This window comes from Mesoplodon bidens (assembly GCF_964165515.1).
Source record: "Mesoplodon bidens genome assembly, chromosome: 2".
In the NCBI taxonomy this organism is placed as follows: Eukaryota; Metazoa; Chordata; class Mammalia; order Artiodactyla; family Ziphiidae; genus Mesoplodon; species Mesoplodon bidens.
In genome coordinates this window covers 135,789,265-135,805,749 of record NC_138177.1, presented here as the reverse complement: position 1 = coordinate 135,805,749, position 16,485 = coordinate 135,789,265, and the positions used below count along the sequence as shown (strand labels likewise).

Here is a 16,485-nt window from a genome sequence, read left to right as displayed (position 1 = left end):
TAAGAATCTCCTTAAGGTGAGATTTGGTGAATGTTGAGCAGGTGTTTGCAGGAAGCTGTATAAGTCTCTTCATTGAAAACCTTCCTGAAATGAACTAAGTAGGTGATAAATAAAACTTCCTGAGCTTAGATCTTAAGAGTTCACTGAATACAGGCATACCTTGTTTTATTGAGCTCTGCTTTATTGTGTTTTTCACAAATTGAAGGTTTGTGGCAACCCTATGTCCGACAAATCTATTAGCACCATTTTTCCAACAGCATTTGCTCACTTCATGTCTCTGTGCCACATTTTTGTAATTCTCACAATATTTCAAACTTTTTCATTATTATTATATTTATTATGGTGATCTGTGATCAGTGCTTTTTGGTGTTACTATTATAATTGTTTTTTTAATTAATTAATTTATTTATTTTTGGCTGTGTTGGGTCTTCGTTTCTGTGCGAGGGCTTTCTCTAGTTGTGGTGAACGGGGGCCACTCTTCATCGCGATGCGTGGGCCTCTCACTGTCTCGGCCTCTCTTGTTGTGGAGCCCAGGCTCCAGACGCATAGGCTCAGTAGTTGTGGCTCACGGGCCCAGTTGCTCCGTGGCATGTGGGATCTCCCTGGACCAGGGCTCGAACCTGTGTCCCCTGCATTGGCAGGCAGATTCTCAGCCACTGCGCCACCAAGGAAGCCCTATTGTAATTGTTTTGAGGCACCATGAACTGCACCCATAGTAACATGGTAAACTTAATCAGTAAATGTTATAAATGTTGTATGTGTTCTGACCACTCCACCAACCAGCCATTTCCCCATCTCTCTCCCTTCCTCAGGCCTCCCTACTCCCTGATACACAATAATATTGAAATTAGGCCAGTTAATAACCCTGCAGTGGCCTCTACATGTTCAAGTGAAAGGAAGGGTCCCAATCTCTTACTTTAAATCAAAAGCTAGAAATGATTAAGCTTAATGAGGAAGGTATGCCGAAAGACAAGAGAGGCCAAAATCTAGGCCTCTTCCACCAAACAACCAAATTGTGAGTATGAAGAAAAAGTTCTTGAAGGAGATTAAAAGTGCTGGTATAATAACACACTGATGATATGAAAGCGAAACAGTCTTATTGTTTATAGGGAGAACATTTTAGTGGTCTGGATAGAAGATCAAACCAGCCACAACATTCCCTTCAGCCAAAGCCTAATCTAGAGCAAGGCTCTGACTTCAATCTTGTGAAGGCTGAGAGAGATGAGGACACTGCAGAAGAAAAGTTTGAAGCTAGCAGAGGTTGGTTCATGAGGTTTAAGGAAAGCCATCTCCAGAACATAAAAGTACAAGGTGAAGCAGCAGGTACTGATGTAGAAGCTACAGCAAGTTATCTAGAAGATGTAGCTAAGATAATTAATGAAGGCCACTATATTAAACAACATATTTTCAGTGTAGACAAAACAGCCTTTTATTGGAAGAAGATGCCATCTAGGACTTTCATAGGGAGCTAGGAAAAGTCAGTGCCTGGCTTTGAAGGACAGGCTGACTCTCTTGCTAAGGTAGATGGTGACAGAGTTGAAGCCCGTGCTCATTTATCATTCTGGAAATCCTAGGACCTTAAGAACTATGCTAAATCTAATCTGCCTTTGTTAAAAATGGAACAACAAAGGCTGGGTGACAGTGCATCTGTTTACAGCATGGTTTACTGACTATTTTAAGCCCACTGTGGAGACCTACTTCTCACAAAAAGAAGCATTCCTTTCAAACATTACTGCTCATTGACAAAGCATCTGGTCACTCAAGAGCTTTGATGGAGATGTTCAACAAAATTAATGTTGGTTTCATACCTGCTAACAAAACATCTATTCTGCAACTCATGGATCAAGAAGTAATTTTAACTTTTAAGTCTTGCTATTTAAGAAGTACATTTTGTAAGGCTATAACTGCCATAAATAGTGATTCCTCTGATGGATCTGGTTTTCAAAGTACATTGAAAACTTTCTGGAAAAGATTTACTATTGTAGATGCCATTAAGAACATAGGTGATAAGAGGGTTCCCTTTTCTCCACACCCTCTCCAGCATTTATTGTTTGTAGACTTTTTGATGATGGCCATTCTGACTAGTGTGAGGTGATACTCATTGTGGTTTTGATTTGCATTTCTCTAATAATTAGTGGTGTTGAGCATCTTTTCGTGTGCTTTTTGGCCATCTGTATGTCTTTTTTTGGAGAAATGTCTATTTAGATTTTCTGCCCATTTTTTGATTGGCTTGTTTGGGGTTTATTTGATATTGAGATGCATGAGCTGTATGTATATTTTACAGATTAATCCCTTGTCGGTTGCATTGTTTGCGAATATCTTCTCCCATTCTGTGGGTTGTCTTTTCATTTTGTTTATGGTTTCCTTTGATGTGTAAAAGCTTTTAAGTTTAATTAGGTCCCATTTGTTTATTTTTGGTTTTATTTTCATTACTCTAGGAGGTGGATCAAAAAAGATCTTGCTGTGATTTATGTCAAAGATTGTCCTGCCTGTGTTTTCCTCTAAGAGTTTTTATAGTATCCAGTCTTACATTTAGGTCTTTAATCCATTTTGAGGTTTTTTTTGTGTATGATGATAAAGAATGTTCTAATTTCATTCTTTGACATGTGGCTGTCCAGTTTTCACAGCACCGCTTATTGAAGAGACTGTCTTTTCTTCATTGTATATTCTTGTCTCCTTTGTCATAGATTAATATACCATAGGTGTGGGGGTTTATCTCTGGGCTTTCTATCCTGTTCCATTGTTCTATATTTCTGTTTTTGTGCCAATACCAAACAATTTTGATTACTGTAGCTTTGTAGTATAGTCTGAAGTCAGGGAGCCTGATTACTCCAGCTCTGTTCTTCTTTCTCGAGATTGCTTTGGCTATTCGGGGTCTTTGTGTTTCCATACAAATTTTAAGCTTTTTTGTTCTAGATTTGCAAAAAATTCCATTGGTATTTTGACAGGGATTGCATTGAATCTGTAGATCACCTTGGGTAGTATAGTCATTTTGACAATATTGATTCTTCCAATCTGAGAACATGGTATATCTTTCCATCTGTTTGTGTCATCCTACACTGTTGGTGGGAATGTAAATTGGTACAGCCACCATGGAGAACAGTATGGAGGTTCCTTTAAAGACTAAAAATAGATTTGATCCAGCAATCCCACTCCTGGGCATATATCCAGAGAAAACCATAATTTGAAAAGGTACGTGCACCCCAGTGTTCATTGCAGCACTATTTACAATAGCCAAGACATGGAAGCAACCTAAATGTCCATCAACAAATGAATGGATAAAGAAGATATGGTACATATATACAATGGAATATTACTCAGCCATAAAAAAGAATGAAAGAATGCCATTTACAGCAACATAGATAGACCTAGATATTATCATACTGAGTGAAGTAAATCAGACAGAGAAAGACAAATAGCATATTATATCACTTATATGTGGAATCTAAAAAATGATACAAATGAACTTATTTACAGAACAGAAACAGACTCACAGACTTAGGAAACAAACTTATGTTTACCAAAGGGGAAAGGTAGTGGGGAGGGATAAATTAGGAGGTTGGGATTAACATATGTACACTACCATATATGAAACGGATAATCAACAGAGACCTACTCTATAGCACAGGGAACTCTACTCAGTACTCTGTAATAACCTATATGGGAAAAGAATATGAAAAAGAATGGATATATATGTGTATGTATAACTGAATCACTTTGCTGTACACCTGAAATGAACCAACATTGTAACTCAACTATACTCCAATGTAAAATAAAAACTTTTTAAAAATAAAGGAATGTTTCCCTTGAGGGGAAAAAAAAGAACATAAGTGATTGATGGGAAGAGGTCAAAATATCAACATTAACAGGAGTTTGGAAAAAACTGATTCCAACTCTCATACATGACTTTAAGCAGTTCAAGACTTCAGTGGAGGAAGTGGTAGAAATAGCAAGAGAACTAGAATTAGAAGTGGAGCTTAAAGGTATGACTGAATTGCTGCCATCTCATGAGAAAATGTTAACAGACGAGTCACTTCTTATGGATGAGCAAAGAAAGTGGTTTCTTGTGATGGAATCTACTCCTGGTGAACATGCTATGAAGACCACGCACTAAAGTCTCAGATGATGGTTAGCATTTTGTTAGCAATAAAGTACTTTTTAATTAAGGTTTTTACGTTGTTTTTTTAGTTATAATGCTATTGTCACTTAATAAACTACAGTATTGTGTAAATATAACTTTTATATGTACTGGGAAACTAAAAAATTCATGTGACTCACTTTATTGTGATAATCGCTTTATTGGGGTGGTTTGGAACTGAACTTGTACTATCTCTGTGGTATACCTGTACATGTGAATTCATCTCATAATACTGAATATTTAACAAGAGGAAAGAAATTGTCATAATTGTTTTAACATTAATTGCAATTTCTTCTTTTTTTCTTCCTTGTCAGAAAATTAGAGATTTTCTTTAAAACATTTATAGATATTTTTATGAATATTTTCAGTTCTGCTTATTTGTTTACAATGGACATATTTTTTGTGGTAAAATAATATACTTACATAAAAAATTATGTGTAATGAATTTTTATGTTAATTGAATGAATAGATTTCTGTGGGTAAAGAGTAGGGTTTTTTCAGATCTGATTTTTTTTTTTAAATCATAGAACATATTCAAAATATAATGACACTGGAAGAGTCTGTTCAACATGTGGTCATGACTGCTATTCAAGAGGTAAGCTATATCATGATCACATATGTATGAAAATCCTAAACCAAATTATATAAAACTGTTCACATAGATTTTATATATATATATTTCATTGCCGTATAAACGAGCCCTTTATAGTAGGTTTACTTATCTTTGGCTGTTGTGTCGTCCCTTCTTTATTTTCCCCAAAAATTTCTTAGAAGGACTTCAAGCCCAATTGTAGTACCTCTGCATTTTAAAAATTAAATTAACATTGTCAGTTTCCTTTAAATAACTTCAACTAAGCAGGATAAATAGCCTCTTCCCAGTTAGGAGTTTTATAACTTCTCTTTTTTTCTGCCAGGTAGAGTAATCTTTTCTGAAATTTTAAAGTGTGTGTGTGTGTGTATGTATCTCATATGCATTATCAGAATGTTAGAACTGTGAGCAAATATAGTGAAAATTAGGTTTCAGAGCCAGATAACCTGGATTCAAGCCAGTCTAGTTATCTGAGTTGTACCATAGAGATTCAGAATTCATTCGGTGCATGTTCATTCTTAAAATCAGAACAAAAGGCTGAGCTGAAGTCAAGTGAAGAGGAGGCCTGAGGGAAAGTTGAGTGAAGGGTTAGTGAGGAAAACATAGTTTGGAAGAGGCATGACTTAGAGGGAGACAGCATCTAGGACTTTAGAAGTGTGTATACTCTGAGTTTGCATTGCTGGTTTGAATTCAAAACCTCACTATGCATAAATCTGCCTTTCATATGCAGAAAAGTTATTTTACAGGATCCTTTTTTGTTTCATATAATTGTAACTCCTACTTTTAAAATGACTTCTCAAATTAGGAATTTTGCCACATCACTCATTTAAAGCTCTATTTTTAAAGTGCCAATTCATGTTACGGAAAAATATTTTTTTTTTATTATGTGATGTGTTCAGTTTTATTTAGTAATTCATTGTTTAGAACTTGGATTATAATTTTTCAGTACATTAGTATTTTAAATATATCTAAATATTTCAAGCACATTTTACTTACGTCCTCACTAATGTAATGCTTGAACATTGTGTTATTTAGCTTAAACCTCTATTCATTTTTTATTTGAATAATACAAGCATCATCAAATTAAGGCAAGGAAAAATTAAACATAAAGCATTTTACTGTCCTTTCAAGTAAACATTTTTTACTGTGTAAATCTTACTTTATGGTACTTAATTTTACTATTTTAATTCTAGTTGATGAGTAAGGAAATAGTGAGCTCTCCTACAAATGATGCTGTTGGAGAATTAGAGCAACAGGTGAGTGTTTTAGTATGTGAGGAAAATGTTGCAAACAGTGATAGAGTTCCTTTGTCAATTACTATCTTAAAGGCTTACATAGGAGACCACATACAAGATTATTTTCTTCCATGAAATTTAGTTTATTCTCCTATAAAATCTTAATTGACTATTATGCATTCCTTCATGAATGCAAGTAGTGTACATCTCCAGAGTTTTTAATGATCATGTTTGAAGAGATGAGTGGCATTAAACTTTCCTGACATTTGTTAATACATATGTGGCCCATTCTGTATAGTTACATAATTAAATAGTACTTAAAAATTCTGCTGAATTCTAATTTACCTAATAAGGAAATATGATTTTTGTCACAGTTGCTTTCCTCTAATACTGAAGAATTAACTCAAAGGTCCTGTACTCAAGGCTTCTTTCCCTGGTTGTTTTACACAGTTGTTTTACATGGAGGAAAAGGCACACTCCTCCTCTGTATAACCCAGTCTGGGTTATAAGGGGAAGAGTAAGAGAAGAGGTAAATGCATCAAATACTTTTCCTGTTATATTTTTGGACATCTGACTTTCATGAGTGTCACCAGCCATCTCAAGAAGTATTTCAAATTAAAAAAATTTTTTTCTATAAAAATTCTATTTAAATGTAAACATGCTGTGCTCTAAATTTTTTTCTGTGATAAAAATAAACAGTTCATCCTCTAATACTCTGTTTTAAATATTTCACAAAGATTTACATAAAATTTTATTTCCGTGGGACCTTAGCCTTAAATGTTAATGAGACTCTGTTGATATTATTTACACAAAAACAACATATTACTACTTGTTAATAGGTAAATTTTAAAAGCATTTCCGACATCAGTGTATATATGTGTTTTGATAAAAGTATATTTTTCAATTTGTTTCAAAATGTGATTTACTAAGAGTTAGGACATCTTCCATTTCAGCTTAAAAGGGCCCTGGAAGAACTTCAGGAAGCACTAGCAGAAAAAGAAGAACTGAGGCAAAGATGCCAAGAACTAGACATGCAGGTATGGATCGAAGAATAATTTCCTCTTTAAACTTACAGGAGTCTTATTTTAATTAATTAATCAGTAAAGTGTTTTGGAGGTTGGGTTTCACTTTATGGAGGGACCATTGAAAGGGTCTGTTATAGGCTTGACTCTTCAAACATGAACTTTATAATTTTTCTTTTAGAGTTGAAAATTGTTTGCTTAACTACTTCATTGAGAGGGTCATTCTAATAGCAGAATTTCAACTGCTTAGATGACACCTTAGTTTGTTGTTTTGTAAAAAGGGGAAACTAAAGTATCTACTTTATAGGGTATGAATATTAAGTAGGGTCCTTTATGGAAATATTTAGAAGGGCTTGACCCCCAATAAATTTGAGATCCAAGTTTGTTTTGCTAACATGTATGTGTATATGAACACATGTATGTAATTCTTGGGTTCCTATGCACATACGTGTTAGCAAAATAAACTTGGCATGAGAGACAGTAGTTAACAGTTAAAGGAGTAGATTGTCAAACCAGGCTGCCTATATTCAGAACCTGGTTATGTTACTAGCTGGTTGTATATGCTCAGGCAAATTGCTTAATTTCTCTATACTTCATATTTCTCTTTTGAGAAATGATGTGTTAATAGTATATATCTCCCAGAGTGATAATTACATTTAAATGAATTAATATACATAAAGCACTTAAAGCAGGGCCTGGCGCATAAGGGCTGTGTATATGTTTGCATGTATTGTTATTATTGTTATGTGAAAATTATGCAATAAGTCTCGAAAAATTATACAAAGATTTAAATGTACCATCATATGCTGTATGTAAATTGCACTTTTCATTCAAATAATGAGCTACATAAATAATTGACTCTCTGAAAAGTGTGAGGACAAGGAACAAAGGTTGTGGTAGCATTATCCTTGCTTGATGAGATAAATATCTAAAGTGATAGGGCTGGGTAATATTTCTAACGTTCAAGGGTCTGCAAATAAGGAAACGAGAAGTGACTTGGTCAGGGTGGCTCAGCTACGTAGCGCAGTGACAGTACTGGAATCCAGATCTTCTAACGTCATCTTTAAACATCACTCCTCTATGTTTGAACAAAGCCAGTGTTTATATTTGAACGAAGCTAGTGTCTCAAAATTATGAGAACATCTACCTTTTCTCCTTTTTTCTTTCCTAACCACACTCACCTTGCATATATATCATCACATATACGCACAGACGTGCACAGCATCAGAGATGTTTTATTTTCAAGTAAGATTATATCCTCTCTCCAGAATACCTCATATAAAGAATAGAGGATTGAATCATTCAGGTATTACCAGTCTCATGTAGGACCTCTGTACAGTTTTCTGAGAAATTCTTATTCAAAAAAGAACACAGAGCTTCCCTGGTGGCGCAGTGGTTGAGAGTCCACCTGCCAATGCAGGGGACACGGGTTCGTGCCCCGGTCTGGGAAGATCCCACATGCCGCGGAGCGGCTGGGCCCGTGAGCCATGGCCGCTGAGCCTGTGCGTCGGAGCCTGTGCTCCGCAACGGGAGAGGCCACAGCAGTGAGAGGCCTGCGTACCGCAAAAAAAAAAATAAAATAAAAACACAAAATTCTGTGTTAAAACATTTCAGTGTTTGTAATAACACATGATGGAGAGTATGTGATGATCTGATTTTAGTTGAAAAGTGTAGACATCCCAAGTTTTGGCATTTTAATTCCAGTATCAAAATAGAGTCAACCCTCAACTATCTGCTACACATGTGAAATGAATAGAATCAAAACTGCGTATAATCAAAACAAAAATAATTAATTTAACAATATGAATTTCACACAGGTGTATATGATACATACCCCAATTTTATAAGGAAAATTATTTTTGAAGAATGTTTACTTTTAATCATATGTTACTTGAGAGTGATTCTAAAATTTGGGGGGAATTCTTTTTTAATACCCAACCAAATGAACCAAAAAAGAAAAATAAGCTGCAAAGAAATTCACCAAGGGCAGATGAACAAACAAAAAGGCATAACCTAATGAAGTTAAGTTAAAAGCTAGTAATCAAGGAAAGAAGCAGGCATATGATGTTGACAGAGGTGCTGCACGGCAGGAACCTGCTGTTCTTCCTTCATCCCCAGCCCATGCAGGGGAATCAACAAAAATCTTGAGACTTCTCACAGTAATCTACCCAATCAGAAGGAAGTTCACGCTATGAGTCCTTCATTTTCTTTGGACTGGGAAAGAGTGGAAACGATGGCTAAGAAGAAACTAAGGGCCTAACTCTTTCTGATAGGAACAAAGGCTGTAGGGCCACACACTGAATTGGGGAAACAGTCTGATACCCAAAGGAATTTCTCCATGGGAATGGAATATACTTCTCACCACCCTGGTATGAAGTACTTAAACCTCAGAAGCGAGAGCCTAGCCCAGGTGTTATAAAAAGATTGCCCGTTGTCTCAGCTGCCCCCATGCGCCCCCCGCCCCATCACTATCTTCCCTGACCATTCACAAGGCTATATAGAGAGGTGGAGAGAAAACTGTCCCAACTATTACCCAGAGGGGAGAACATACTGGGCCATGGCTTACAGTGGAAAGGGTGTCCAAGAAGTCTTCAACACTATGCCAGAACAAACAGGGTATCTTAACTGCCCACAAAACATGAACTAGATGAAAAGACTCAAAGCATGACATCTCTGTGAACATTACAGACTAAAACCAAAAACAGATAAGAGCATGTAAAAGACAACAGCCAAGCTTGGAAAATAACTTTCACTTCATTTAGGATTACAATTTCATAAGAACACATCAATAGTATAGACTAGGTGGTAGGACAACAAAGTCAAGATTTAAAAGGAAATTGCAGCTAGATAGAAACAAATCAGTGAATATTGTTTAACACCAAGCTTTACCCTAGTTAAGCTATCAGACTTCCAAGAATACAGGAAAAACAACTCAGTCAGTCAAGTAGAAAAGGTAAATCAGCCACAAAGATAAGAAAATCAGGTTCCCCTACAACTTCCGTGCCGGAATATAGAGGAGCAATATCCACAAAATGCTGAGGCAGGGAAACAGCCTTAACTGAGGAGTGCAGGTGCAAACTCCCCTTCTTGAAAAAAAAACTGCTCATTGACACAATCCAGTTAGCAAACATGTTTTCATCAGAATAAAGAATGCAAGAACAGAGGAGATTCTGTAGTGAAAGGTCTGGTGATGAAGCTCGATCCATTTAAATAAAGATCTGTGTGAGGTCTGTGTAAATTATGGCTATAGATACTGGGACAACTGAAATTATGACTCACTAAGTCAGGAGTAAGGCCTGATTATGTGTACTTTAAAAAAAGAAAGAAAAAAAATCCACGTGAGAATTTGATGTAAAGTTTTGAGAAACTTTCACATAGTTTTGGTCCAAGATGATTATGGGGCCTTGGGGCAAGTTAGGACGGGTTTATCAACCACGCTTTACCTGCCTTTCCCAGTCATTATTCATACCACCTGGCAGCAGTAGGTAACACTACTTCAGTTACTGCAGTAACAGAGGCTGGTTATTCTTGCTTCTAGTATGTTAGAGAAAAGCATACTTTTACCCAGCATTGTGTAAGATTCAATGAGGCAGTGATTTTCAAACTTAAGGTGTCTACAAAGTATGTGCAACTGGGCACAACGTGATAAAGAGGACTCCAGCTATAGAAGTTTACTTTATATTTTAATTTTTAAAATAAACAATTATGATAAAAATATTAAGTCTGAGTGATGTGAGAATATGAGTATTATTTTTGAGCTTTTTTTTTTCTTTTTTAGCTTTTTGAACTTTCTGTCTCTTTTAAATAGCTCAGAGAGAGACAGAGACAGAGAGAAACAGAAAGGGACAGAGGCAGGTACAGAGTGAACCTAAACAAAATATCACCATGGCATCTTGTTAAAAGAGATGCCTGGAACCACCACTGGACACTCTAAGTCACCCATCTGGGATGGGTCCAAGGAATTCGCATGTTTAATACCCCCCTCCTTCATATCTGTGATAAAGGTGGCTCTAGAACCACAGTGTAAAGCATGGATAGGAACAAGGTTGGTTACCCACTAGGTATTGAAAACTAAGTTTGCCCATGATTCTCTCCCTTCTTCAGGGGATTCTTACCCAGTTTGAAGACAGGGTATTGTTTCTCCTCTACCAGTCTTTTTACAACAGCCCCTACCTTCAAGCTAGAACAACATAATGTTTTCTTTGTGGGCCCCCAACCCCCCATAGTATACTTCCACCAAAGCACCACATTTTCTGTCCTGTAATTGTTTACATTTCTGCTGTAGCGATCTTAAAAGGGCACAACCTCTCATTCTTTTTTGTATCCCAAACACTTAGGATTGTACATGACAGGTCATAGTCACTAGACTGCTTGAATGACAAGAATGGATGCATGCACTGAACTTAGGAAGAGAAACTGTTTCCTCCTAGTCTGTCTGGGAACAGTTTCCCAGCCTTTGTTTGGGTTCCTCATTTGGAGGACAGTGTTTGTAACTTGCCTACACTGTATTTAAGACTATAATTAGATTTTAATTTCCTGTTATTAGCTTGGTGTGTCAATATGTAGTCCCATTCCCATAAATGGACTGAATTGATTATACCTTTTGAAGATATAAATAGCAAACTTGTGCATTAATATACTATAAGTTATGGGAGGTCAACCTTTTTTCAAACTAATCTTAATAAAAATCACACATAAACTTCTAGTCTTATAAAAGGTCACAGCCTCAGCTGTAAATTTTTAAAGATGTTTTTAAATGAAAAAGAAATAAAACTGAGAGAGCAAATCATGCTTGTTAACATAAATATATAAGTAAAATTAAAAATGTATCAAGTACTGATGTTGATGTGATTCTAAAGTTACATGATTGTATCCATTTTAAATAGTTTCAGTGTGCAGTTGCTTTCAATTCAGGTTTTTATTACTGATTCATTAACCAAATAATGTGCCTATTGCCTGAAGACGTGATGTGTAACTGATAATTTTCTACCAGGAACCTAAAATGGTAACTTTGTATATATGTGTGTATATTTTGGCTTACTAGGTAACAGCATCCTAAAAATTTATACCTAAAAGGGAAACAAATTAATTTTTTGAAGTTCATTGGTATTTAGAGATTTTGGAGACTTAGAAACATTTTCTTCTCAGAACTAAAGCAAGCATAACATTTGAAAGATATTCTTATATGTATTAACTCTGTTTTCTCTGTATTAAGAAAGTTGATTTCTTCTGACCCAAATCTCCCAGACCCAGAACTCCAGAGTTCTAAGGATTCTTAGACATTATCTAGTCGGCTTGACCAAGCTATTTAATGGCTTGGTCAGATTTATTCTAAGCTTTTTTGCTATTGATGCTTATGTTTGTGTATTTGTTTTTTAGGTGACAGCACTTCAAGATGAAAAGAATTCACTAGTTTCTGAGAATGAGATGATGAATGAAAAACTTGACCAGTTGGATGGCTCTTTTGATGATCCAAATACAATGGTTGCAAAAAAGTATTTCCATGCACAGTTGCAACTAGAACAATTACAGGAAGAAAACTTCAGGTAACATTTGTAGTGTAAATCATTTTTTATACAGTTTTATTAAAATAGTAGCTAAAAAATCATAATATCAACAACTAATTTTTAAGCATTACAGAGCATGTTTAGGATTAGTATCCTAAAAATACTGTTGAAAATACTGAATGGTGTAAGTGGTTCCTGCCCTCATAGGGCTAACAGTCCAGTTTGCCAAGTAGGATACATATGTAAAAAACAAAACAATTCAAAATAATGTGTGATAAGGGCCAAATGAAGGCCATAGGCAAGTCCAAGAGTAGTTTAAAGGAGTGATTGCTGAAGCCTGGGGAGAAGGGGGAGTTTCTTACATAGGAGAAGGAACTTGATAATCAATGGAAAAAATGTAAATCTTAAGCTAAAGAAGATGCTTTTATATTTCTCCTTTAAAAAAAAGTGTACATCTAACCTTTAATAAAAATTGATTGTCTCTTATGTGCTTACCACTGAGCCTTGCACTATAAGGCCTTGAGAGTAGGTGCTCCAGTTGTACTGTATGTATTTTTGTTATTGTTACTTTATTTTGATATGATTTCAAACTTACCAAAAAAGTTGCAAGAATAGTATAAGGAGCTCCTTTATACCTTTCATTCAGATTTGACAGTTGTTTTACAGTTTTCTTCATTTGTTTTAACAGTCTCTTTACATAATCATATATATATATATATATATACATATATATACACACACACACACACACACACACACACATGTTAGTTTTTGGAACCATTTGAGAGTAAATTGGAGACATGCCCCTTTACCCCTATATACTTCAGTATGTATTTCCTAAGAAAAAAGATATTCTCTTATAAATCACAGCATAGTGATCAAAATAGTGAATTGGTCATTGATACAATATCATTATCTAATCCACAGATCATATTCAAATTCCAGCAGCTATTTCAGTGTCCTTTATAGGTAATTTTTTTCTTGATTCAGAATCTAATCCAGGATCATGCATTGCATTTAGTAAATGGGTCCATTTATTGATAGTAATGGATATTCAATGGACAATAGTTCCATTACTGTCATCATTTGTTTTGATGTTTAAATTGTCCCAGATTTGACCACTGAGAAACCTTTTAATTTCAACATGTTGCTATCCTTCTTTGAGTATTTTCTTACTTACTGGCACAACAAAATGTTCCAGACTCTTCTTATTCTTCCTCAACTCTAGAATCAGCCATTTCTCCAAGAAGCCCTGATTGCTTTTTAGTGGAGAATGTTATTTAGAAACAAAGACCTATGCTCCAGATGAAATTTTCTGTCATTACTTCTGAGCCACCTTGGTGTACGGAGCTAGGAAATACGCTTGCACAGATTCATACCAGTCCATGTTCGCACACGTGCGTATATGCACATATCTGCACTTATTTTCATACCTACAATTATGAACAATGAGTTCATCTTATCATCTTCCATTTTAGTCCAGTGACTTCAGGGTTCATTCTGATTTTCTCCATTTCCATATTGTAACTCCCTTCTCCAACAGTGAGAAACCTGGCTTCCACTTTCCTCAGTACATTTTCTCATTTACTCAATCCCAAAACACATAGGAAGTAAGAATTGCTAACCCATACCTCTGTAAAAAGCAAACTAATACTAGACTTCAGTACGTTTACAGTTCTTTTTTCTTAAGATGACCTTTGCATATTGTGAAATGAATAAATACTGAGTACAATTTGGCATGTTTTAACAAATGCATACATTTTTGTAACTCACACTTTTATTGTTTGATAGATCATTTCTATCACTACAGAAAGTTCCCCTATGCCCCTTCCCAGTCAATCCCTATCTCCCAGAGAGTAATTACTCTTCTGATTATTTTCCACCATAGATATGTTTTCTCTCGTCTAGAAGTTCTTATAAATTGAATTGCAATATGAATTCTTTGATGACTGGCTTCTTATGCTCAGCATATTTGTGAAATTTACAAATGTTGCTGAATATATCAGTAGTTCATTATTTTTTATTTCTGAGTAGTATTCCATTATATGGAATTATTTCTCATTATGACACATTTTGCTTAGTCATTTTCCTTTAGATGGGCATTTGGGTTTCCAGATTTTGGCTAATATAAATAAAACTGGTATGAACATTGGAGTATAAGACTTTTTGTGAACATATTTTTTCATTTCTAGTTGGCAAATACATGAATGAACTGATATTGCTGAGTTATACATTATGTCTGTGTTTAATGTTAAAAGATACTGGCAAACCATTTCCCAAAGTGTTCATATTGTCTTACATTCCCACCAGCAGTGTTTGCTGTTGGTTGCTCTAGTTTCTCTGCCTGTATAACATAACGTGGCTTTATCAGGCTTTTTAATTTTAGTTATCTCAGGGGATGTTTAAGGGTGTTGAATTGTGGCTTTAATTTGCATTTTCCTGATAACTAATGATATGGTAAGCCCCTTTTCTTGTGCTTATTGGCAATATATCTTACTTTGTGAATCATCTCTTCACACTGTTAGCCTTTTTTTTTTTTTTTCCTTTTTTTTTTTCCGGTACGCGGGCCTCTCACTGTTGTGGCCTCTCGCATTGCGGAGCACAGGCTCCGGACGAACAGGCTCAGCAGCCATGGCTCATGGGCCCAGCCGCTCTGCGGCATGTGGGATCTTCCCAGACCGGGGCACGAACCCATGTCCCCTGCATCGGCAGGCGGACTCTCAACCACTGTGCCACCAGGGAAGCCTTGTTAGCCTATTTTTAAATTGGGTTGTTTGTCTTTATTACTGAGTTGTAGGAGTTTTAAAAATATATATTCTGGATACAAAATCTTTGTCAGATATACAGGTAGTAATGTTTCATCCATTCTGTGGCTTGCCTTTTCATTTTTCAAATGGTATCTGAAAGAGTTAAAGTTCTTAACTTAGATGAAGTCTGATTTATCAATATTTTTAAGATTAGTGCTTTTTGTGCACTGTCCAAGAAATCTTTGTCTACTCCCTTGTCATGAAGATACACTCTACTGTTTTCTCTATAGTTTTAACTTTCACATTTAGGTCTGTGATCCATCTTGAAATGATTTTTTGAAACTAGTGTGAGGTGTGGATGTGAAGCTTTATTTTTATTTTCCTTATGAGTATTTAGTTGTTCCAATATCACCAGCTGAAAAGAAATTTATTTTACTCTGTCAAATTGCTTTGGCACCTTTGTGAAAAATGATACAACCATAAAATTTGGGTCATTTTCTGGACTCAGTTCTTTCCCATTGATCAGTTTTTCTATCTTTATGCCTATAAGACACGATTTTGATCACTATGGCTCTAGAGTAAGTCATTTAAAATCAGATAGTGTGAGTATTCCAACTTTGTTCTTTCTTCTAAAAATTTGTTTTGGCTATTCTATCCTTTGCTTTTTTAGTCAGTTTCTGTGAAAAAAACAACCTTTTGTGATTACGATTTGGATTGTATGTGATTGATAGCTTAACCATATTGAGAATTTCTGTCTATGAATGTAGTATCTTCGTCTATTTAAGTCTAATTTCTCTAGCAATGTTTTGTTGTTTCCATCATAGTTTTATATGTGTCTTCTGTTAATTTTATTCCCAAATATTTAATTTTTTTGCTGTTACAAACACAATTAAAACATTATTCTGAAAAGTTACTGCTAATATATAGATACACAATTGATCTTTGTATATTGAAACTTTTATCTTGTATCTTGAAACTTGTCTTGTATTTTGAAACCTTTCTGTCTTGCAAAGTTTCTTAATTCCCTTACTGATTCTTCTAGTTGTTTATTGAAGTAGAAAATCCTAAGGAATCTACAGTCACCTTGTTTATTAATAGAGCTTTACCTCTTCCTTGTATTATTTCTGCCTTGTATTTATCTTCTTTGTTTTGAGCAAGAGCAGACATCTTGCTTTGTTCTGGGTCTTAGGAGAAAATGTTCAATTAAGTACTGTCAATTATGAAGCTAGCTGTAGAGTTTTTAAATT

At 35.3% G+C, this 16,485-nt stretch overlaps 1 protein-coding gene across 2 annotated transcripts in view; it reads left to right on the top strand.

Moving 5' to 3' along the window:
• Positions 1-16,485, top strand: part of HOOK1 (hook microtubule tethering protein 1) — a 75,909-nt gene that overhangs the window by 26,753 nt on the left and 32,671 nt on the right. For both annotated transcript variants that reach the window (XM_081223689.1, XM_081223690.1), the window contains exons 6-9: positions 4,666-4,733; positions 5,921-5,983; positions 6,916-6,999; positions 12,364-12,530. In XM_081223689.1, coding sequence (XP_081079815.1) covers positions 4,666-4,733; positions 5,921-5,983; positions 6,916-6,999; positions 12,364-12,530 — 382 coding nt within the window. The remainder of the gene's footprint in view (positions 1-4,665; positions 4,734-5,920; positions 5,984-6,915; positions 7,000-12,363; positions 12,531-16,485) is intronic.